General features: G+C 43.2%; 1 protein-coding gene across 2 annotated transcripts; it reads left to right on the top strand.

Annotated features, from left to right (window-relative positions):
• Positions 1-1,969: 1,969 nt before the first annotated feature.
• Positions 1,970-20,548, top strand: ALDH18A1 (aldehyde dehydrogenase 18 family, member A1). Of its 2 annotated transcripts, none has more exons than XM_009997536.1 (17): positions 1,970-2,082; positions 2,719-2,942; positions 3,605-3,754; positions 3,864-3,968; positions 4,666-4,818; positions 5,400-5,490; positions 7,057-7,181; positions 9,150-9,294; positions 9,477-9,550; positions 11,287-11,386; positions 12,508-12,728; positions 15,905-16,042; positions 16,152-16,347; positions 16,500-16,621; positions 18,549-18,735; positions 19,114-19,209; positions 20,204-20,548. In XM_009997536.1, the coding sequence occupies exons 1-17, from the start codon at positions 1,989-1,991 to the stop codon at positions 20,383-20,385; spliced, it is 2,403 nt and encodes an 800-aa protein (XP_009995838.1). In that variant the 5' UTR covers positions 1,970-1,988; the 3' UTR covers positions 20,386-20,548. The 2 variants fall into 2 exon arrangements, with proteins under 2 accessions (XP_009995838.1, XP_009995837.1); XM_009997535.1 differs by having other exon boundaries at positions 4,666-4,824.
• Positions 20,549-23,639: the final 3,091 nt, after the last annotated feature.

Below are 23,639 nucleotides of genomic sequence, written 5' to 3'. Positions count from 1 at the left end.
GGGGAACTTCTGTCTGCGCCGCGGGGGCTCTGGCGCGCCCCGCGCTCGGCTCCTCAGCGTCTCCACGGGAAGGGCCGGCGGCTCCTGGTTCTGCCGCGCCGCCTGCACAGGCCAGGTACAGCCGAACGGGACAGGGATGAATTTCCGCGGCTGCTGTCTTCCGAGATGCTCGGCTTGGAAGTGTTAGACCGGGTCTGACAGGCCAGAGCCAGGGCTTTATGCCCCGCACCGGGCAAGAGCTGAATGGTACAGGTAGCTTTACTGGTTCTTCTTATGGAAGAACTGAGGGGTACATGTAGCTTTACGGATCCTTCCTATGAAATAATTGAATGGTACATGTAGCTTTACGGATCCTTCCTATAGAAGAAAACTATTTGCAAACTGTTCTAAAAACAATTTGAAGCCTTTATTTGTTTTAGTCAGTTCTTCAGAACTGGCCTCCTTCTGGGAAGGTTTATTGGTGTTGAGTTTGCACTAAGAACTGCAGATTTTTTGTATTTATTTTTTTCCTTTACCAACTAAAACTTTTGTTTTCTGTAAGTCATAAAGTAAGATAATTTGTGCTATTTAAAGAGATGATATGAGAACAGTATTTTTAAAAGTCAGGTTTGGAGCCTAGTTTAGGAGTAGATTTTACCAGTAGTGAAAAGTTTAATAACTTAAGCTGATGCTTGAGTCTTGGAGAAATAGCTGAATAATGCATCTTGCATTTCTTTTTATTGCTCCCTCATCATCCAAGTAAGGCAGGAGTTTTAAATTATATACCTGTTTTTGGTTTGTTACTTAAGAGCACCATGCCAGATGTGAAAATGGTGGGAGTGGAATGGAAAATGAAGGTTGAAATTAACTTTAAATCCTTGAGTGAGGGAGGAGGAAGGAGTTCTGCAACCTTGGACTAGCCTGAAAGAAAGCGTGTAATATACAGCGTGCCCTGCATTCTTCTTTCTGCTTTCTGGCAACATCATTCCCAATTCACATAATCTTTTTCTTCTGTTGATGTCTGCAGCTGCTTTAAAATACCCATTTCTGTCTTGTGAACTTATTCTCCTTGCCTTTTCTCACAAGCTAGATTCAAAGATGTGCTCTTTCCTTCCAGTCTTTTTCCTTCAGAAGATCCACAGTCTGCTGCTTCTGGCTTCTTGTCTGCTTGCTGTTAGCAAAGTTGTCTCTGGCCGAGGGAAACAGGAGGCAAGGTTCCAAAACTCTTAGTTGCAAGAGCTCTGCAGTCTCTGGCAGATCAGGAGGAGCAACCAAGGAGACAACGCAGCTTGATCTAGCTAGTATGGGACTGTATTCAGGTGACAGCGCAACACCAGGTGAAGGGTGTTACTGTAGTGGGAGCCAAAGGCCTGACAGGAGAGGTTGTGACAGTAAATACATGTCTGGGGGTGAAACTTCAGGTAGAGTGGCTGGTTCTGTTCCCCAAGGGGAGAGTGTGTGAAGGGAGCTGAAGAGGAGCAGGCAGTCCCTTTAGTAGTGCTTAGGAAAAAGTGAATCCGTGTATATTCTGTCTTGAATAGAGCTGAGATTCAGTAGATGCCCAGTTGTGGGGTATACAAGAAGTCTGGATGATACAACCTCTCTACATTTTAATTCTTCCAGGTTTCTCTGTGGACACAGTTAGGACTTTTTTTTCCATTTTAGGTACACGGCTTACACGGCTAGTGTAAGACTAATCATCTTTCCCTTCTGGGGGAGCCTTGTTTTGGTATTGATCTTTAATAATGATTTGCTACCTGAATGTAGGGAATAGGGGCCTTCAGTTCTTCTGAGTCAGTCTGATAATTCTGCAAAATGGAGAGGGTGGCTGGTCTGTCTCTTGCACAAGGAAATTGCATTAAGACTGTACAGAGCAAAGAGAAGTTGAGGTGGGTGGGCAGGTGTGGAGGGAAATATGGATGTAAATTTGCTGATATTTAAGCAGTTTTCTCCCTTCCTCACTTTCTTTTAACTTACAGATATCCTTGATTTGCAGAAGGCATCTCAGAATGTTGTCTCAAGCTGCTCTGAGACCTCTTGTCCGTTCCCCTGGATGGTGCTTTGTGTTGCCACCACATGCCACCTCAGCTGTTTCCCCTTGGTGTATGTATGAGATGAAAGCACACATTTCTAATTATGTTGGTCAGCATGTGTCTGGGCATGCCTGTGCTTTTTCATATGTTGAAAGGAAAATCACTGCGTTAACATCATTCAAAATGGCGTGAGCTGCAGTTGAAACTGTACTTTCTGAATGTTATTTTCTCCCTTACCTCAGTGATATTCAGCTGCATGTCTGAGAGGAGTTTTTCATTCTGACATGCATTTCATGAAAAAAAGGAGTTATGAAACTATTGCTGTAGAAGTTCTTTATTTCAGCTTCAACAAAGAGAACTGGAAATAAACTGATTTTTAAAGGGAGGTTGTTTTTAAAACTAGTACTTTTACTTCTGCTGTGAGCTTATGGGCTCTTTCACAGTGTCCTTCAGCTTGGTCTTGTAGATTCCCAGAGTGAAAGCTCTGTGACACAAGGCACATTGCCTTATATACCTTAGGGATGGTTGGTGCTGCTCAGACGTTGGTTTGCACTTTATTGTGGTGACTTGAAAGCAGGTTTTCCATTTGCAGCCAGTGAGAAGCGTGTATTGTAAGCCTTAGCCTTAGGAAATGTTACCTGACTTCAAGGGCCTAAAGTCTGACCGAAACACAGAACCGCATTTTTCTTTCTTTCTTGAATGACAGTTCTCCCTCACTGTGGCCAAAGGTCAGGGAATGGCTCCGTCCGCTGCTGGAGCAACATCCCGTTCCTGACGGTGCCGCTCAGCCGGGCGCACGGGAAGCCCTTCGCGCACCGCAGCGAGCTGAAGCACGCGAAGCGCATCGTGGTGAAGCTGGGCAGTGCTGTCGTGACCCGAGGGGATGAGTGTGGCTTGGCTCTTGGGAGGCTGGCATCTATCGTAGAGCAGGTAATTCTGCCGCTGAATGTCTGTGCTAACTTCAGATACTGGGAGGTTGGTGGATGGCACAGAAGATTGTAGGCAGAGCTCAAAAACAGTGACGGTCCTTGAAACAACGCGTTGGCCTTTCCCTCGTGTGTTCTCCTAGGCTATGGGAGCATAAACCATGTAACTCAACAAAACAGTGTTTGAAGGGGTGGTGGGATTGACCCCTACCCACACAGGTGCTTGTTCACTCCCCACACCTCTGCCTTGCCACCAGTAGGACTGGGAATAAAATGGAAAGAGCTACAGTGAGAAAACTCATGGGTTGAAATAAAGACACTTTAATAAGTGAAGGGAAGGGGAAAAGAAGCAAGTGATACTAAGGCAATCGCTGTCCACCTCACAGAAGCAGTTACTGACAGCTTTGGGAATGGATGGTGACGAAGACTGGTGGAAGGTGCAGCCGCTGCTTTACAGCTTTTTTCATACCTTATCTTTCCTTATCTATAGCAGTGGAGGTGGAGGGGCCGGGGGCATAGAGGTGTTGCCAAGCAATATGTATTGTGAAAATTCAAACACTTGTGTCAGCAAGAACTGGTGAGCATAAGGTTATCTATAATAGCCAAAACTGTCACGCTAGCAATGATCCTACTCCAGGCCCTGTTCGTTATGTTCTGTGCTGGCAGGTGTCAATGCTGCAAAATCAGGGCCGAGAGATGATGATTGTCACCAGTGGTGCTGTAGCTTTTGGAAAGCAGCGGTTGCGTCACGAGATCTTGCTTTCTCAGAGTGTGAGGCAAGCACTTCATTCAGGCCAGAGTCAGCTAAAAGATGTGGTGAGTGGCTGGCAGCATTACCGCTTCTCCTTGAGTGTTTGGTAGGACCTTGAGTGTTGGGTAGTACCTGCTCCCATCACTGCCTGACAGCTGTTCTTTATCTTTGTAGGCCATTCCAGTCTTGGAGGCCCGAGCCTGCGCAGCAGCTGGCCAGAGTGGACTAATGGCTCTGTATGAGGCCATGTTTACACAGTACAGCATCTGTGCAGCTCAGGTGAGGGATTCCTACTTTCCTAGCCTGACTTCAGTCAGCAATGGGATTTTTCTTGGATTTTTTCCAAGTTTTGTATGCTGGTCTCTTTACTGTAATCTATCATTTCCATTGCTATCCTACTTTTGGGGCCTATTATTGTAGTGTAAGGCACTCCTGTAGCTTATACAGGAGTGCCTTCCTAAGTATTTATGGAATCGAGTTACCTGTCGTCAAGTAGAAGCAAATAAGCTTTTTCTTTTTGGAGCCTGTGTGTGCCCTGCTGTTATTTACAGGAGGGATTCTGTTAAGGTCTCTTCAGGAAAGCTAAGGTTGGTGATCTAAAGCAGGGGTTTCAAAATAGCAAGTGGCTGAACTGCCACACATTCTGTAAAGCTGACAAAAGTGTATATCCGCACATCAGAACTTGCTGTCCATCTGCACCTCAGACCTTTCTGACCTGTAGATGATGGTATCCCTAGCCTGAGAGAGGCCATTATAGGCTACATAGGCTCCTGTGGAAGTTAAGGCACAGAAGCCAGGAAATGTGGAAAGAATTACTTCTCACTTGTGTTCTCTGTCCTTTAAATGTGGCTTATGTTTCCCTAGTGACCTGAAGAGCATGACTGATCTGTCAGGATATGTCAGTACATACATTTATGCTGTTCTTCTCAGGAAAAGAGGTCGACTAAGTATACCTTAATTTTTTTCCCCATTTTAGATTTTAGTCACCAACCTGGATTTCCATGATGAGCAGAAGCGGCGAAACTTAAATGGAACATTACATGAGCTTTTAAGGATGAATATTGTCCCTATAATTAACACTAATGATGCTGTTGTTCCACCTCCAGAGCCAAACAGTGATCTGCAGGGGGTAAATGTGGGTAAAGTATTGCAAGGGGGTGGATCTCGGTACAGTGCTAATGTGTACTTCACTAAATCCCATAATCAGGGATCTCTGAAACCTACAGCAGGGAAACAAACATACAAAATGAGTATGTGAACAGAGGGTACTGGAAGATAATGATGACTTGTCTGTTCCTGATATGATACAGTGCTGTGGGGAGGAAGCAGGGCAGATTGTGACTCCTTTGCCAAAAGCAAATGTGCTTAGTTGGTTTTCACTGAAGAATTGAAGTTGGAAGGGACTTGTGCAGGTCATTTAGTCCAGCACCTCTCTTACAGCAGGGTGAGTTAGCAAAGACTGTTCTGTCACTGTGCACCAAGGTGGAGAATGCAGGTACTGATCACACTGCTTGTCATTTTGATACTGCTTTACTGCATTCCAAAATTATGTGCACTTTGCACAAACATCCACCCAGGTTTCACAGTGGGTGTGAACAAAGTAGCTCAGAAGAACTTGGTAGAGCTGAGGTAGCTTGCTTTTCTGTGTTGCAGCCAAATTTCCCAGTTCCTCCTGCTATTCAGTGCTGCTGATGTGCGTGTGCCTTGCAGGTGATTAGTGTGAAGGACAATGACAGCCTGGCAGCACGACTGGCTGTGGAAATGAAGACTGATCTCCTGATTGTTCTCTCAGATGTAGAAGGTTTGTGAGTAATTTCTTTACTTTCTTTTTTCATTGAAGTACATAAGTCAAACCAGCCTCTATTTGGGTTTTACTGATCTCTTCAGTTCATATTTTTTACAGGGACAATTACCATGTACCATGTAACTCCGTGAGGCAGTACACAGGGCACAAACCAAAGACTGTCTGCCACACTATTGAATCTGTGTGGGTGGGAATGCATATGGCCTTGAGACTTGTGCTAGAACCCGGAATACCACATGTACTGTGGCACTTCTGACTTATCAGAGTTGTGTGATACAGTCACAAGTAATGTGTGGGATAAAGACTATATTGTTAGAATCAGGAGTATAAGCCAAGCAGTATTCTACTAGCAGTTTTTCTTCTGGCAGCAGGCTCTGTCTTCCAGTGAATTACAGGTACATTACAAGTTCTGGTCATGGCTTTGCAGATACCTGGAACTTGCTCGCTTTTTCTGTCTCCCAGGCATTTGGCTTACACTGCTCTAGTCTTCTGAGCTGTGCTGCTGTGACAGAAGTCTGTCACCTGTGGATGTTGAAGTTCGTTTTCTAAAAGAGGAGGGTAGTGGCTGCCGTTTCAGATCAGTGTAGTCCATGTTACTCAAGTCATGTAGTCTTTTTGTATTCTTCAGATGGGTTTCTTTCAGTGGATCCTGGACTATTGTAGACTCTGAGAAGAAAAGAGCTGCCTTTCTATAAACACTTTTTTTCTCTGCAGATGTAGGTGGATTTCATGGTTGGTTCTAGTTGAAATGACTGAGAGCAACTCAAAACAGCAATAGGCAAAAACAACTTAAAAAGTAAATTACACCAAACACCTGCATCCTCCAAGCTTATTCATTCAATGTGACATCTTGATTTTGGAAAGATGTGTGTCCTCCTCTTCCCAAGCTATCAAGGAAAGACACAGCTAGTTGGTACTTGTGCTCTTGTAATGCCAATATTTATTCACATACAATTTCTGGAACCTGTAATGTTACAGTTTAGGTTTAATGTGTTAGGTAAACCAAAGCATAATTCCACTCCAAACATAGTTACATAAAATTGCGAGATCCAAAAAAAGAAAAACTAATTAATACGAGTATGTCTCTGTTGTGTTCCTTCTTAGCATACTTCAATAGTTACCCTTTGTACATCTTTCTGAATTGCCTAGTTTATCACTGTACAAGCCAGCATTCAAGAACACCATCTGAGATTTTGGTGAGGAGTGTCCTTTGACCAGTCAGTTGTGGGCTTGTATATGTAAGCCCTGATTTTGAACATACAAAAGCTGTTAACTGCCTGTGTAACCTCAACCAAATGTCTCTGCCTCCCATCTTGTATGCTGCTATTCAGCATGTGGGTTTTGGGTTTCTTATTCACTGTGCATTCAGTAAAGCTGCACTTCTTGCCTCTGTTTGCAGAGTGTTTCATGCTTTCAGTCACAAAGCAGTGGTCAGTGAAAGTTTTCAGTCCTGTAAACTGGAATACAGCTTCCCAGCCTCATGGGTTTTTGGTTTTGCTTTTCATGGGTGAGCTTTTGAGATGAGGATATATATCACTAACAGGATTTTATGTTTTATTTCAGGACTCTTTGACAGCCCTCCAGGATCTGATGATGCGAAGCTCATTGACATATTCTATCCAGGAGACCAGCAGTCTGTAACATTTGGAACCAAATCCCGGGTGGGAATGGGAGGCATGGAAGCCAAGGTAGAAATACAGAACATTTGTTTTATTGTTGGGAAGGAAAGGGAGATGTGGGTAGGAGAGAGAGATAAAATGAGTGTGCTACTGTTCAGGTGGATCTTGACAGGCTGTGGAAATGGACAGACAGGAACCTTAAAGACTTCAGTAACAGGAAATTGAGTCCTACCCCTAGGGAGGAACAATTCCATTCACTGGAATTAAATGATTCAGTTAGTTCCAGATGAATTGAATCTGGTGGGTACTGGCAGGTGAGTTGCCTGGCTGGAAAGGACAGACACCAAGTGCAATGTAAGCCAGCAGTGTTCCCTTTTGGGCAAAGCAGGCCAGCAGCGTCCTAGGTTGGTTGCACTAAAAGCAACGTAGTGAGCAGGTTGAGGGAAATTATTATTTCCCCCTACTTAGCACTAGTGACACCACATCTGTAGAGCTGTGTCTGGTTCTGGACAAGAAAGACATGGCATACTACAGTTAATCCAACAGAGAGCCATGAATATGATTAAAGAATTGGAGAATCTATCACGCTAGGAGAGGCTGAGAGCCAGGACTGTTTACTCTGGTGAAGAGAAGATTTGTGTAAAAATACCTGAAGAGAGGGTATAGGGAAGACAGAGCCAGATTCTTCTCAGTGGCCTCTTAGTGGTATCCAGGGAATGGACAAGAGATAGTGGGCACAGATGTGGCTTCACTAGGAGCAAATCATACCCAACAAATCTAGTGGCCTTCTACGGTTGCTTCTGACAGGGTTACAGCTTTGGTGGAAGGGCAACTGATATCATCCACCTGTGCTAGTGCAAAGCATTTGACACTGTCCCACACAACATGCTTGTCTTTGGAAGAAGATTTTTAATAAGCAGGGAAAGAACAAAATTAAATTCTTCACCTGTTATCTTACATTTTATTTCCTTTTCTGAAGAATTGCGTAAGGCATACTTCAGTGTCGGTGTGGACTGGAAGGTGGCAAAAGGAGTAGGTGTTTGTGTTCTGTTCGTAACTATGGGATGTGCAGAGCTTATTTAGAAACAACTTCCCCTTGATCTGGCTTCTGGAACAGTTTAAACAATGCCAGGTATTGAGGGGAAAGCTGTCAATGTCAGAGAGTACTTGTAAAATAGTAATCTGTTAGTGATACTTGGTATCTTTAAATCTGAATCACAATCTCAGTGCCTGTCTTGTAACATAAATGTGTTGCACTTGAGAGTTGGGTGCTATTCTTTGGAAAACAGTAACACCAAGAGTAGAATAAACAGATGACAGCTCAAAGTACAAGTCTTGACCATAAGCATGAAACTTGAGCAAAAATAGAGCAGTAGATGGTCTTGTGGTAGTCAAGAGTTTGGTATGTTTGAAAGGTGGTGTCTCCTACTGTGATACCTAATTGTGGACCCATACTAGGAAGGTGTAGATGTGAGGAAGCAGAGGAGCTTTTGCAGTAAAATAAATGACACAAAATTAAATATATGGGTGGGATAATGATGCCTGTGCCTTGATTGGGCAAAGAAACAAAGGGGACCACAGGCAGCACCTATTCAGCAGGTAACTTCTGGGATTTGGGTTTGTGTTTCTGTATTTGGCATGAACAAGTGAAATGTTGAAGGGGGGGAAACTTTACAGAAATTATGTTGTGATGATGCCCTAAACAGTGGCTCAGGTGTGTGGAAGGAGACTAGTTTTAGGACTAATGAGTACATGGGGATTTCAGAGAACCCTTCCTAACAAGTTGATCCTACTGTAAGCTCAACATTCTGTAGAAAGACTAAGCAAACTTCAGTGTACCCTGCAGCTAGTTAAGCAATGGAAGGTAAAGCACAAATACATGATCTCATTAAATGCTGCATTATGGAAATTCCAGAATCGTGTTGAATGCTCTTCGTAAGTGATCACTTTGGAGATGAAGGGGAAGCAAGAAGGCTCTTTGAGAGAGGTAATTTAAATGCAAAGTTAATTTCCTGAAACTTCTACACTTCGCTGTAGGTGAAAGCAGCTCTGTGGGCCCTCCAAGGAGGCACGTCTGTAGTGATTGCAAATGGAACCCACCCAAAGATCTCAGGTCATGTCATCACAGATATTGTGGAAGGGAAAAAAGTCGGAACTTTTTTTTCAGAGGTAAAACCTGCAGGTAAGAACAGAGGTAATACGTACACTGAGAGCTGTGGAGATTTCCTGTTTTACCATGCAGCAGATTCTTGAATGTCTGTTTCAGTGCCTGCTTTCATGCTTTGAGCAAAGAATCAGAAGATGGAAGGGCTAGTGGTCACTTCCACATGAGCTGGTACTTTGTCTGTTTTTGGTTTTTTGCAGGCCCTACAGTAGAGCAGCAGGGTGAGATGGCTCGAGCTGGTGGTAGGACCCTGGCAGCTTTACAGCCTGAGCAGGTGACAGAACAATATGGCCTCACTTGTTAAGCTTGTGACTGTGCAACAAGTATTACAACATAGATTCATAACTCAAATCGCCCTTCGGGACAAGAATCTCTTTATGTGCCAGATCCATCATCTGGCATGCTTGAAGAGATGAGAAAAGCAGAAAGATAATGTACCTTGGGGCTGTGAAGTAATATATGCTTTCATCTGGGGTATATAAACATTTTCATAGTGTCAGCACACAAATTATTTCTAATCAGAACTGCTGAAGAATTGGCTGGAATAACTTGCTCCATTCACTCCTCTAGTGTATGCAAAAGGGAGCTGTAGAAATTCAATTACTGCTCTGCAGCTGGGTTGGTAAAATGTGGCTTCTGTTGTGAAGAAGACAAGGTGGTCTTAAAGGAAGAACACTGTGGGTTTGGTGAAGACTGGGCATGGAAAGCAAGATAATAAGAAGCAAAGTCAAGGCTGAAGCAGTGTTCAGCCTCATTTTTCAGTGTGATACAGGCTGGAAAAATCGGCTAGCCCCTGTCACAGTCTGAACCTGGTTTTGGGTCGAAGCTGCCTTGTCTCAGGGCACAATTGCCCTGTTTGTTTATCAGGACTTTGACACGAAATGATATATTCAGGATAGCCTTCTTAATTATTTTGGTGGGGCAGTCCCTGGCTTGGGGCCGGCTTGCTGCCACTGGATATAGAACCGATTCATAACCTCCTCTTGTGAAGCACACACAAAGATTATGCGTTTAACATACCACTTTATTGTAGAAGTTTTCGAAGTGTGTGTGTGTAACACCGGATATGTAGATGTACCCGGTCGGCAAAGAGAAAGAAAAGAAGACTGCTATAGTTTGGGGTAGAGAGAGAGCCCGAAGCCCTTCCCGAACAGGGTCGACAAGGTGCGTGTGAGTGAGGGGCCAATGACACAGCCAGGGGAGAAGGCGTTAGAGGTGAAAGGTTTGGAGGATGATGTTGTGCTCAGTTAGAGGTGAAAGGTGTGGATGGGGATGTGCTCACGTCCTCCTGGAGCCGGGGGTGAGGCGAGTTGTGGCAGCGGTGGCAGGTCCAGCACAGGAGGCACCAGCGGCAGGGACAGCAGGGGCCGCAGTAGCTGCTGCCTTCGTCCTGCTGGTGCCTCTGGCAGCCGAGCTGCCGTGTGCCTGGGCACAGGAGACGGCTCTTTTTGGAGTCTGGGCACGGGGGCAGGGCCACGCGCCGCTGCCGCTCTGAGGAGCTTCTGCCGATGGTCCCAGGAGCGCTGGAGAAGCGAGGGCTCTGACGCTGCGTTCTTTCCTCACGCAACCCGGCTCTGGCATCGAAGTCATGGCCCGTGGTGGTCTCAGCCAGGGCTGCTTTCAGCTCGGCTCCTTTGGTTTGGTTTTCCTTCTCCTCTCTCTTTTGTCTTCTTCTCTTCCCTCTCCTTTGCACCTGCAGCAGCGGCAATGGGTGCGTAACGACCCGCAAACGATGGTCGCCCCGGCCTAGTGCAGCCCCTGGTGCAGCCCCAGCCCTGGTGCAGCCCCAGCCCCCGCCCCTGCCCCGCAGTATTGCTGCCGTTTTCTCCTTTATTTTATTTTTTTCTGTTACGGCGTCTATTACAGTCAATTTCAGTGAGAGACACTTTTTTGGAGGCCAGTTCTCCGCAGCCCCAAGTATTCAGGGAGTCAGGACAGCAATGGCCTGAAGGGGACCAGATAGCATGGACTGTGTGTAAGACGTTAGTTCAGAAACTATTTCTCTTTCAGAGAGCAGAGATTATTTATCGTCTTGCTGATTTACTAACTGACCAGAGAGAAGAAATTCTTCTGGCAAACAAAAAGGACTTGGAAGAGGCCGAAAATAAAGGTAATATTTCAAGTCCTTTTGCGGTACTCCTATGGTCTTGAATCAGTCTGGGCCTCAAAGGAAACGAGGAGAACTAGAATCTCTGTCACCTGGGATTGGGTAGTAAGGCTGTCACAGATTAGTGAACCCAGGACCTTGAGAGCTTGGCAGTGTAAACAGCTGCAGCTTCCTTAATTACACAGAGCAGATGCCTTCATCAGAGAAGGTGCTGAGGCCTTGCATAACACCAAGGGGTTTATTAGAAGAAAAAATAATAAACATTATTGCTTCATTTTGCTGAAGGAGGCTCACATTTAGAAATGGAATATAACAAACTTCATCTGTGTTATTGTCATGCATAAAGTGAGTTTTTTCTGGGCTGGTTAAGGTAATGTTTGGCTCCTGAGGGGGGAAGGCTGTCATCTCTATACTTAAATTGATGCTTTCCAAAAAGAACCGTGTCACCTTCTTGTTGAGGAAGGTTCTCTTTAAGTGGTTTGGATTAAACCTTTTTTTCTATGTTAGATGGATGCATTCATTGAGAAGTTGCTATTGGGATGTGAAAATACAGGGTTAGCAAATGTATCAAAATGACACATAATTATTTGTAATACTTTGTGGAAGATGCCAGGAAAAAGTTTTTTACTGACCGGAGTACTTGAGGGGACATTTCAGGGTTGACTTACTGACTGAACATGTTCAGACTAGAAAATTCAGGCAGTGCTTGCACAGTCTGAACAGAAAACCCTATGCATTTGTCTGTGCTTTTGGGATTTCTATCTGTAAAGCAGAAAGATGCAATTTCTGCACAAACCTTCCAGAAATACTACAAGGGTAGGTATTTGTGAGACATTTAGACATACAGCAGTACTTGAAACAGGACAAACCTTATATTTGAGGATTTTGATGTTGCTTCATGTTACAAATGACTGAAACTGCATTAAGTGAAAATGTGATAGTGGTTGAAATCATTGTCCCAATTGAGTGGTTTTATTGTGGCTACTGGACTTAATACTGTGCACTTTTCATCTCGGGTAGGCTTCTTGCTTGAATTTTCCTTAGGTTCATCACTTGTCTAAGTTTCTTTTGCCTAAGTCTAGGCAGACCAATCTATCTCCAGCACAATTTTTTCTTCCTTTTAGGGAGATTGGCACTTCCTTTGTTGAAACGTCTAAGCCTGTCCACGTCAAAGCTGAACAGCTTGGCTATTGGTCTGCGCCAGATCGCAGCGTCCTCCCAGGACAGCGTGGGCCGTGTCCTTCGGCGGACACGAGTAGCAAAAGACCTGGATTTGGAGCAGGTGACAGTGCCTATTGGTGTCCTTCTCGTGATCTTTGAGTCCCGTCCTGACTGTCTTCCACAGGTATGTGAAGAGGGCGGATTACACTGTTGGGATTTCTTTGATGACAAAAGAAAGGGTATTTCTGTTGGTCAGCAGCTGTGCGGCTGCAAGAAGTTTTGTCTCAAAGGACTCTTGCTTGGATTCTTCTAAAATTGATGTTTTTAAAACTGACATGTAGAAGGAGTTATATTCAGAGGGTGCATTTCCTTCATGTGTCTTACAAATGTGTGTTCTGTGTCTGACTTGCAGCTTGGGAGGCTCCTTCCAAAGAGCACTTGTTTTATCTGTCCATGCTGCACACAGCTGAAGTGCAGGCTTGGATTAAACAGGAGCTGTTTACTACAGATGCTAATAGTTAACTGTTACTGTTAGGGATTAAAAAAAAACAACAATTAAAAAAGGCTGAGCACAGGAAGCACAGAAGGCTTTGAGTGTACTCAGTGTACTGTACACTTTGAGTGTACAGAAGGCTTATCCTGTACTGATAGTACTTGCGTGCAGTGAGGAGGAAGGGTAGCTTTTACTCAGCTGTAGTGAGATTGGTGTGAGTAAGAATGGTGGTGTTCTAAGTTCTTAAGTCCTGAAGTTGCTGGGAAGGCTAGTGAAAATGTAAAATAGCGTACTGTGAGTGTGATTTATCTTGTGCCAGAAATAAGGCAAATATCTTCATCTGCCATGCTGTGTGCAGGTACTGTTATGAGTAAATTATGCTTATAATGCAGGAAAATTTATGAGGGCTGAACTAATTTCCACAGGAAAGCTTGATCTTATTTTCTATCTCCCAACTATTTTATGGAGCAAATTCAGTAGACTTTAAAAATAAAACAAAATAACTTCATTATCAACACTATTTCCCAAAATTAACATTAGGTACCCAGGAAGATTGGTTGAGGATTTCTCTAACATATGAGCAGGTGTTTGAGGAGAAACTGCTGGGATCAGGCACTTTAAAAGGAAGTGAGATTACAGTGGACAGCTTGGTACTTCATGCCTGAAAGTTATGAATGGTCCCCATTTCATACTGAAAGCAAGAATGGTCTAGGCAAAGTTCCCATGAATTGAAAGGCACTAGTCTCCTTTGTCTACCATTATTAGCTCCTTGCTGCTAGCTCTGTTCTTCATAGATAACCAGGATATTCCCTTGTTGAATTCTAGTCTATCTTCCTGGACTTCAACCCTGGTCTCTTGCCTTGCATAGCTGATGTCTCCCTCTTTCTCCCCCCTCTTTGTTATCTTCAGACTTACACCAGAATGACTCTTACTGGCTTCCTCCTGCCCTTTGTTGTTTGTTTTTTTCACAGACATGGGATAGCTTGTCTTGGTATGTGTTTTTCTTCTTGTCAGCCTCCTGTCCTCATACTCACATCAGGTTCTCTGATGTACCTTCAGAGGATCATCTTTGATACCTGTGTTGGAATTGTATGGTTTCTGTCCTGTGCTGTAGCTGATAGTAGGGTGGTCTTTTGAGTGCAGAGGAGCATTTCTCTCCTCATAGTTTCCCACTGCATTAGAGGAGAAATTTGACTTTGCCCTGGAAGAGAGCATGCTCAACTTGCTTCCTGGAGATAGCTTATGCAGAGTTAAGAGTCAGTGCTCCGAGTTCAGTCTTGAGTTGCAGTAAAGGTAAAACACTTGTGGTTTACCAGTTAAACTTAATAAGCTTCTAATGAGCATACACAAATAGCATGTTTGCTTATGATACTTGCAAGGCCAAATTGCGAACATCTTTCACAGGCTGCTTCCTGTAGATTCTGCTAAATCCAGTTGTAGTCATGCTGTACTATTCTTTGAAGGGACTGAACTGTTTTGAAACCCCTTATCTTCTGTTTTCCTTTCAAATCACAAAGTTTTTCATGTCGGTGTCTTCTTTATTATTTTTTTCTTTTAGTTTTCAAATTAGTTTATGCCTGCAGTCAGGAATTCTTTGTTTAAATAACAGTATTTGTTTAGCTTTCCCTTATGATACCGACCTTTGGAGATACTTAAAGGATACTTTCAAAACACAGTCAGATTGCTTTTAAGTGTCTAGTTTTGTAAGTTAGAAAGAGACACAGTATCTGTGTAAGGCAGGCTTCCTAGAGTACTGTACTTACAGTGTGTTTTCTGACACATTTCTGATTTTTCAAATTGCTGACAGCAGGATGAAGCAGAGTATCAAGCATTGTGATTGTTGTTATCCATTTGATGTTAGAAAGGGGAAGGAGGTGATCTGAGATGTATCTCGTGCTTAATGCTTCAAATTTATTTTTTTTACTAAAATTTTCTGGAGAGGAGATGGTTTTGTTTTCTAAAGGAATGTATGCTGTTTGGTTTTTTCAAATTGATGGACAAATTGTGAGGCCACTGTGAATGGGATTGGGGTGAGGAAGGCAAAAAGGGATAAAAAAAAGTAAAGTAAGTGTGGGAAGAGAACCTTTTCATGTCTGACATACTTCTAGGTAGAAAAGGAAAAAAAATGAAGCAAACAACAAAAAACCCTAAAACCAGCCCTCTGGTAAAGAGATTTTCAGTTCAGTCGGGGAAACACCAGTAAGAGCTGGTGTCTGGAGATTTAATTAATTTGGTATATGTTTTCAACAGCAGAAGTAAATTTTTATTTACATTCCAAAAAGTTGTGGCTTCTTCAGAGCATTTTTTTATAATATGGTGTAGTTGTGCTGGACTCAAATGGGTGAAATTTGGCAACGTAAAGAGGCAGGCAAAAATATCAGTTGGTTCCTTCTGGTTATGATCATGAAAGCAGTGATACAGGTGATGCTGGGCCTATTATCTAGAAGGCTTTTTTCCCCCACACTTACAACAAGTGTTGTCTATTTCTGACTTCTGCTTTAGACAGAATGATGGAAATGTTCCTCCTGCTTGTATGAAGAGCTCATTAGCCACTTTCTGCCAGAATGGTTAGGGACGAGTTCTTGCAACTAAAATTATTTTCCTTGAGGTGATTGCCCACACAGCTACCCAGTTCATACCAGAGTCTGTGTCCAAAGTTTTCTCTGACTAGTACCATGAGAACTCAAGTTTGTTCCTGCTGGTACTTGTAGTGATTTTTGGGTGCCATAAAATTAAAGCCATAGACTTAAGTAAAGCAGCAGGATTAAAAATCCTGTTCTTAATCTATTTTGTGGGTCTTTCTCTGACTGAAGAGACAGATTACTTTTCTTTTTTATGTTATTTTAAAATAAACTCTTTTCTGACAGGTGTCTGCTTTGGCCATAGCCAGTGGAAATGGCTTGCTACTTAAAGGAGGGAAAGAGGCAGCACGTAGCAATCAGATTCTTCATCATCTGACTCAAGAAGCCCTCTCTATTCATGGAGTCAAAGATGCAGTTCAACTAGTAAGTGCCTAGAATGAAATCAACAGTTTCTTTGCTATGGTATCTATGAAGAGCATGGGCAGAACCTGAGAGTTCAAACCATAAGCTGTTTGCATTGCAACTACCATAGGTGAACACGAGAGAGGAAGTAGAAGATCTTTGCCGTCTGGATAAGCTCATAGATCTAATCATCCCACGTGGTTCATCACAGCTAGTCAGGAACATCCAGAAAGCTGCCAAGGGAATCCCAGTGATGGGACACAGTGAAGGGATCTGTCATGTCTATGTGGACACAGATGCCAGCGTTGAGAAGGTCACACGAATAAGTAAGCTGGGAGAGGGTGACTTGAATTTCACAGATGTTATTGAACTTCAAATCTGGAGTGTGAAATATGGTTATGGTGATTGATAATTCAAATGCTGCTCAAAGTCTTTGTGATAAATGTTATGTAACCAATTACCTACTCTTAAAACTCAGTCAGAGACTCAAAGTGCGAATATCCTGCTGCCTGCAATGCTCTGGAAACTCTCTTAATTCATCGAGACTTGCTGAGAACCCCGTTGTTTGATCAGATCATAGACATGTTGAGAGTGGAACAGGTTAGTCACTCATACTTGTGGGGGTTTTTTGTGAGCTTTTTCGTTGTTTGATTGATTTTTATTTTTTTTTCCTTACACTTCAGAAGCATTCTGTCTGGCAGGTGTAGCCCTGATTAATTTTAGGATGAAATAACATGTCAGTTATCCAGGTGTCTCTTTGTATATGGAAGTCAACTTATGGAGAACTTACACTGCTTCTCCACACAACCCCATTTTTCTTTAGAAATTATCTTAAAGCTGCTTCTTCAGGACAGCTACATGCCATTATTGGGCAGAAATACTTTTATATAGCAAAAATGGTCTTCTGCCTTAGAAGAGCATATACACAATGCTTTCTCTGCCCTTCTTAATTCTGGCTTAATTGCTGTTCACCTCCCAGATATGAATAGATTCTTCTTGAATCTATTAATTTGACTTCTTACCCAAGTGATTTTTCCCTTTCTTGTTTTTCTCCCTTGTCGGTCTGCTTCATCTACATTGTTTTAAACCTTTCATCTTGCATGACCTTTATTCATGCATATTTTCCCTCCTAGTACATCAAAGGAACAGGGAAAGGTCAGTATACTAATTAAGGTGTCTTGACATAGACAATGTTTTGTCCGTAAGAGTAGCAGAGAGGCATAGGGAGAGAAATATCCATGAAGCAGTGTGAATTGCACATAAATCAAGGATTTTCACACAGCAGTATGTATTTGGCAAATAGAGTGTGCAGGCAGTGATTAATGCAGGCAAAGTAGAGAAGCCACATGTTTCGATGATGTTGAAAGGGTCATAGTAAAAGAAACTCATAGGTAGTCAGGAGCAAGTCGTCACTTGCTGGATTTTTTTAATGTCTTTGGCTGTTTCTTGGGAAGGGCAGGGTGAAGGATAGATCCCTGTATTTTGCATGGGAGGAACGTGAGGACTAGCGCATTTCCAACACCCATCCAGCTCCCAATACAGTGGGGCAGATGTTACCTCAGTCCTGACAATAAACATGTAAATATTGGGCAGAATGAGGCAATGAAAGTAATTTATAGTTCCACAAGAAAATGCTGTTTTACAGATACCTTCTTAAAAGTTTTCCCATTTAAAATTTTGCAAACTTGTGTCTCATTTCCCATTTATGTTTGTCTTGTCAAAATGTCCTGTCTTTCATTTGCAGCGGGATTTCTCTGCTGTGTCAGTTCTAAATTATCTCTCATTGTTTAGGTGTCTCGTCTGCTATGGTTAGACTCAAAGGTCGATAATGTGTTAAATCATCTTTCCAACAAATGCAAAATACCTGCATGAGTTTTCTTGTTTTGGACCCAGTAACTCCTTTGTGTCTGAAACACTTTGGAAAGGGCTGGTGTCAGTTTACAAAAATAAAAGGGTAAAAGCCATTCAAGATCTTAAGTCTTTTGTAGGTGCAAACTTGGAAGCGTTCCTGTAGTTATTTTCTGCACTGCAGTTGCTTTCTTAAAATAAGGGCTGGCTGCAATATTTTAGCTTTTTCCAGTCTAGCATTGTACTGTCCTCCTGCCTTACGACTTTCTAAGTGATTTGACTGCTTGAAATAATTTGAAATGAGTCCTAAACTAGGAGTATGTCATGCCCCTCAGTTTGTGTTACTGCTCAATGATATTATATGGAATGGAATGTCCCTTTGATTATTTTCGGTCAACTATCATGGTCATGTCTCCTCCCAACTTCGTGCACATTCCTAGCATTCTTGCTAGGGGGACAAAGTGGGAGAAAAAAAGCCTTGACCTAGTGCAAGGCTCTGTTCAGCAACAGCCAAAACATTACTGGGGTTTCAGTACTGTTTGGTTCACAAGTTCAAAACAGTACCACAGGAACTGCTATGAAGAAAATTAACTACATCCCACACAGAGTACAAGCAACCCCATTTTGACCTGGAAGACATTGGTATGGTCAGCAGCACAAAATGTTTCTGGTGTTGCAGGTAAAGATTCATGCTGGCCCGAAGTTTGCATCTTACTTGACATTCAGCCCTTCAGAAGTGAAGTCACTCCGCACAGAATACGGGGACTTGGAGTGCTGCATTGAGGTGGTGGACAGTGTCCAAGAGGCTGTTGAACATATCCACAAATATGGAAGTTCTCACACGGATGTTATAATCACAGAAAATGGTTAGTGATCAGTCTGCTTCCTTAACCTACCGTTTTGGTTTGACTACCAGTTCTTGGTGTTAGTGTAACTAGTTACATTGCAGTAGTGGTTCTTTTGGGTCTGCAGAAGACATAACGAACTAGTCTCCTGCTGGCCACACTATTCCTGACACAAGCCAGGATACCACTGGGCTTCTGGGCCACCTGGGCACACTGCTGGCTTATGTTCAACTGGTTGTCAGCCAGTACTCCCAGGTCCCTCTCTGCCAGGCCACTCTACAGCCACTCTTCCCCCAGCCTCGTTGTATTGTTGCATCTGCTCACTGTATTGTGTTGTGTTTATCAGAGAGCATGATGATTCTGTACTGGATTTTATTTTTCTCTCTGCCTTTTCCCTAGAGAATACAGCAGAGTTCTTCCTCCAGCATGTGGACAGTGCTTGTGTTTTCTGGAATGCCAGTACCCGGTTCTCTGATGGCTATAGATTTGGACTCGGTAAGAGACCTTACTGCAGGGATGTGGTTGCAGGTTGCAGGATTTGCTGTTGTGTGAAGAGTGGCAGTCTGAATCCTGACAGGATGACAGGATTAGTCTCTGGTCTTAGTGTCCATTGGAAGGTTTTCAGATAAAGATACCATAGGATAAGTTGAAGCCTAGACATTTCATCCACATGGAATGTGAATAGTTTTGTTTCTCTTCCCTGCTAATACTGCCATACAGACTCTGCAGACTAATGTAGCAATAGGAAGCAAAGATGTTTTGGATCCTTTGAAGCTCTGTTCAATCAGAATAAAGTACTTTGCATGCATGTAATGAACTTTTTTTTTGTTTATCTTTCTAACAATACTGTAAAGCTTCATTCTTACTGGCCAGACTGAGCTGCTGACTAGTGTGCCAGCCCTGTGATGCTAAGGAATGAAAAAGACAGGAACCAAACAGAGTATCAGTTGCTTAAATAAATAGATGCTCCTACTGTGAATTGCAGAAGACAAGGGAAACATTCTTTCCTGAGGCAGAAACTCAGAAATCTCCGTAGCAGGCTGTTACTTTGTCATCTGGAACATTCAGTGTTCTGTATGATTAAAAAAAATTTAGTTTAGGGTCTTGCAGTATCACCTCAATATGATAAAAAAGGACGCAAGATCACACACAATCTTGACTACTTTAGCTCTTTTTAAAAGAAGGATAAAACCTTCAGGAAACAAGTATAGGCCCCATGTAAGAGATGCTTCTCCCTCTTGCATCTTTCTCCCTAAAAGTAACTCTTTACCAGCCAGAAAGATAAACATTACAATTTACAATGTAATAGCTAAACTCCCCTAACTTTTAAATTGGACCAGCTAAGCATACTGGCATTTAGAAAGGAGCAGAGAAAGGCAGGTGACTGAAGGGCAGGCAGCTGATTTTTTACATAAAGGTGCAAAACTGCTTAGTATGACATGAACATCTTCTAAGGATTAACCGTGCTTGTCTTGTGTGTTTCCTGTAGGTGCTGAAGTGGGAATTAGTACTTCTCGTATCCATGCACGTGGACCAGTGGGAATTGAAGGACTCTTAACTACAAAGTGGTTGCTGAGGGGAGACAATCATGTTGTTTCTGACTTCTCAGAGCATGGGAGCATGAAGTATCTTCATGAGAGCCTCCCTCTCCCTCAGAGGAATACCAACTGAGAACATCAGGGTAGGGGTGAAAACCCAGTGGTGTAAATATTTCCTGAAGGAGTTCAGGCTTCCAGGGCACTCTCTGGGGAGGGAGTTTCTTTTTAATCTTCAGGAGCATTGTTCTCTGTCACTGTGCAGTACAATGAATACAAAATTATTCCATCTGTGAGATTATTTTTTTTTCCAGCCTCTTTCAGTTTTCTTAGTATCTGCACACTGACCTCACTTTTCCTAGAGGCAGACTTCTTCAAAACATACAGCTACCATAAGGAAATATTTAAAGATCTGCTGCATTCTTCTTTAATCCTAATGCTCCCTACAGCAAATATGCTTGGTAGTGGAGCATAATTATTTTTTTAAGTCTTTTTTTTTTTTAAATTCTAATATCTGTTCTAGAGAACAAACTTGATGTTTTTTTTTCTTCAGTCTTCTGATCATGGCAGCTCTGTAAAACTGGAAAGCTTTACACTTCCTTTATATTGGTCGCTCTTGTGATAAAGGGATAGATGTTCTAAATGCAGAGTAAGCTTTTGACCAAGAAACCTTTTATATCTAATTGCTTTCTTTTTTTGCCTATTGTAGATAATTAACACAACTGTCTACTATGTTAGCTTTGTTACTTTTTTGTACCAAAGGTTTGTTTTTCTTTGGTTTTCTATAAAACTCAACCTTCTACAACCCCTCCTCTGAAAGCAATGCTACTTTGGCTTTTGCTGAATAAAGGTCTCAAGAAATGCTTCCCTTGGTGCCCTGCAGCCAGTGGGTTCAGGTCTGCTGGGCACAGCTCTCCCTGGATGGCCAGCAGGGAGGGGTGCCCCTGCAGCTGCTCTCTGTGCTGCTCACCCCTACTCCTCGCACAAGCGCAGTCCCGCCCCACACCGTCCCAGTGGCTGCTGGTGCCACCTGCTCAGCCCCAGCGGCACAGGCAGCCAGAGCCACCGGCAGGGCCTGGAGGGAGGGATGGTGCTGCTGGGGAGTGCCCACCCAAGATTGCTGGGGAGTTGCAAGCAAGTTTAAAGTGGATTCATCAACTGATTTAAGGATATTTAGAATCAAGCACCATAAGTGCAGCCCAAAGGGACTGGAGAGCTGTTACTGGGGAAGCAGGAAGACGAGCAGAAATAGATCCCTTCCACTCCAGGTACCTGGAGGCCTCCCTGCAAATGAACCACAGTACCTCCCTTCCCCTGAGCCTTCCCCAGCCCTGCTTGCCCCACACCAGCCTGCCCGCAGGCCTGGGGCCCACATCTCCTCTGGGCTCTCCCTAGATGCCCAGCCCTACCCAAGCAGCCACTTGCAGGGCCTGTATGTACTTAGTATCCCCGGGGATGGGACCCTCTTCTTCCACCTTGTACACTGCTCACCCACCAGCCCAGCCCTTAAGACTTACAAAACCATCTATAAATCCTGTACAAAGTAATCAGTCCTATATGTAGCCCCAACACTAAAATACTCCAGACTGCCCCACCCTTTCACCAACTCCAGAACTTTCCTCACAGCTTGTCCCGTTGCCTTGGGAAAACCCCAAATGTAGCCTGAAAAGCAGCAGCTGAGCCCTTCAATGCACTTCATCCTCACGGAACAGATACCTGTCCATGCCCAGTCCACAGGAGATTCTCTGGGAGCATGTCGTTGCTACTGTCTTCTCTATCCCTGCTCTGGAGCATGATCCTACAGAAGGGTGAACCAGCTGCTGCTCTCCCAGTCCCTTAATTCCAGCTGGTGTTAATTCCTGCCCCTTTCCCAGGGGATTGTGGGAAGGGCAGTGGGTGGGCCCCAGGTATATGGGCCATGGATTGTAGCTGTGGTGGTAGCTGTAGAGCTGTTGGAGCTGTTTGGGTGAGTGTGCTTGAAGACTGAAGCTTACTGCCTTCAAGAGGCATCCGTGTTCTGCGAGAGTCTCCAGGTAAGCAGTGTGTGTAGTCAGAATGTATCTTGCATGCAGTTTTTTTTCTTGTGTTGGTAACTTACCTTCTTTGGCTTCTCTGGTTGTTGCATGTTTTACTAGCCTGAAGTCTGTGCAGATCTTCCAACAGTTAGAAGGTGTACTGGAGGAGAATCGGACTTGAAAAGAAATTTCTCAGCCACCTTTTCTAATTCAGTCATTGCAAGTAGCTTCCCAGCAGACCAGCATCAGTGTGTGCCAGGTGGAGGCAGGAGCTGCTTTGGCAGCAAATACAAAATCTCCCTGTACATCTTCAAAATCACCACAACAGAACTCCAGTAGAATCACTAAAATGTACATATGCTACATACAAACTTCTTCATGATATGTTTTGGTTATTTTATTTGGTACATCAACTGCTTTCATGGAACTATATATATTAACCTTAATGACACAGCAGAAATAATCCTCTGTTGCTAACACTCAGGGGTAGAAACATGCAGTTAATAATGGAAAACATTGTTCACTGAACAATCTGTCTAACTGCTCCACTCTGATCTGTAAGGACAAGTGACACAGTACGTATGAAAAACAAGCTAGAAAAATAAAATGCATGGGTCGAATAGAAGTATCAGATAAGATTAATTGCTGCACTCTTAGTTTCTCTTTTTACCCTGTCATGTTTCAGGACTAATAAATTACATGGTTTGTGAACACGTTTTTCACATATGAACACATACGAGGTGGCAAAAAGTGCAGAAGTATAGGTGAGGGACGAGCTGTAACCACTGGTCTAATAAAATTGTGCTTTTCTCCACAAATCTTGCATTTACACCTGTGGCAGAAATGTGAGCAGATATTGAAAACTTCATGCTGTTGAGGGGAATAATAACCCCATAGAGTAGACTCTGATGGTTCAGGTAAAGTTACTGGGTAATTTCTCAGACTCTCCATCGATGCAGAAGTGACTTTTTAATCTCCCTGTACTAGTAACCTCTTGTTGAGCCACTGTGATCTAAGTACTCTAATCTTGCTCCAGTGGCTAAACTAACAACCTATGTAATGTTGGGGAGATGTTTTTTGTTTGTTTATTATTATTTGTTTGGCTTGTTTTGGATTTTTTAATACACTTATGCCTATTCTTTCTACTTACATATTCCTGTGTGGCTGTCTCACTACTAAAAAATATCTTTGTTTTACTTCTAGGAGAGAAATCTCAACATAGAATCACAAGTAGGTGATAATGGCAGCAAGAGCTGTGGCTCTTTTTGAGGAGAGCCCAGCAATGCTCTCAGAAATTACAGATGCAGGAGCCCCTGGCAAACGGTTTAAATGACAAAGAGGATACATCAAGAAATCTTCAACTGTTCTTTTCTTT

The sequence above is a fragment of the Chaetura pelagica genome, unplaced genomic scaffold (assembly GCF_000747805.2).
Source record: "Chaetura pelagica isolate M959 unplaced genomic scaffold, ChaPel_1.0 scaffold185, whole genome shotgun sequence".
Taxonomy (NCBI): Eukaryota; Metazoa; Chordata; class Aves; order Apodiformes; family Apodidae; genus Chaetura; species Chaetura pelagica.
Note: the sequence above shows the minus strand (reverse complement) of the source record. Positions and strands in the feature narration are given on the sequence as shown.

Excerpts from the sequence above, each read along its gene's own strand:
- ALDH18A1 (XM_009997535.1), top strand. The coding sequence starts at position 1,989 with ATGTTGTCTCAAGCTGCTCTGAGACCTCTTGTCCGTTCCCCTGGATGG. Across the intron at positions 2,943-3,604 it reads TGGCATCTATCGTAGAGCAG|GTGTCAATGCTGCAAAATCA; the intron begins GTAATTCTGCCG and ends CTGTGCTGGCAG. Across the intron at positions 7,182-9,149 it reads TGGGAGGCATGGAAGCCAAG|GTGAAAGCAGCTCTGTGGGC; the intron begins GTAGAAATACAG and ends ACTTCGCTGTAG.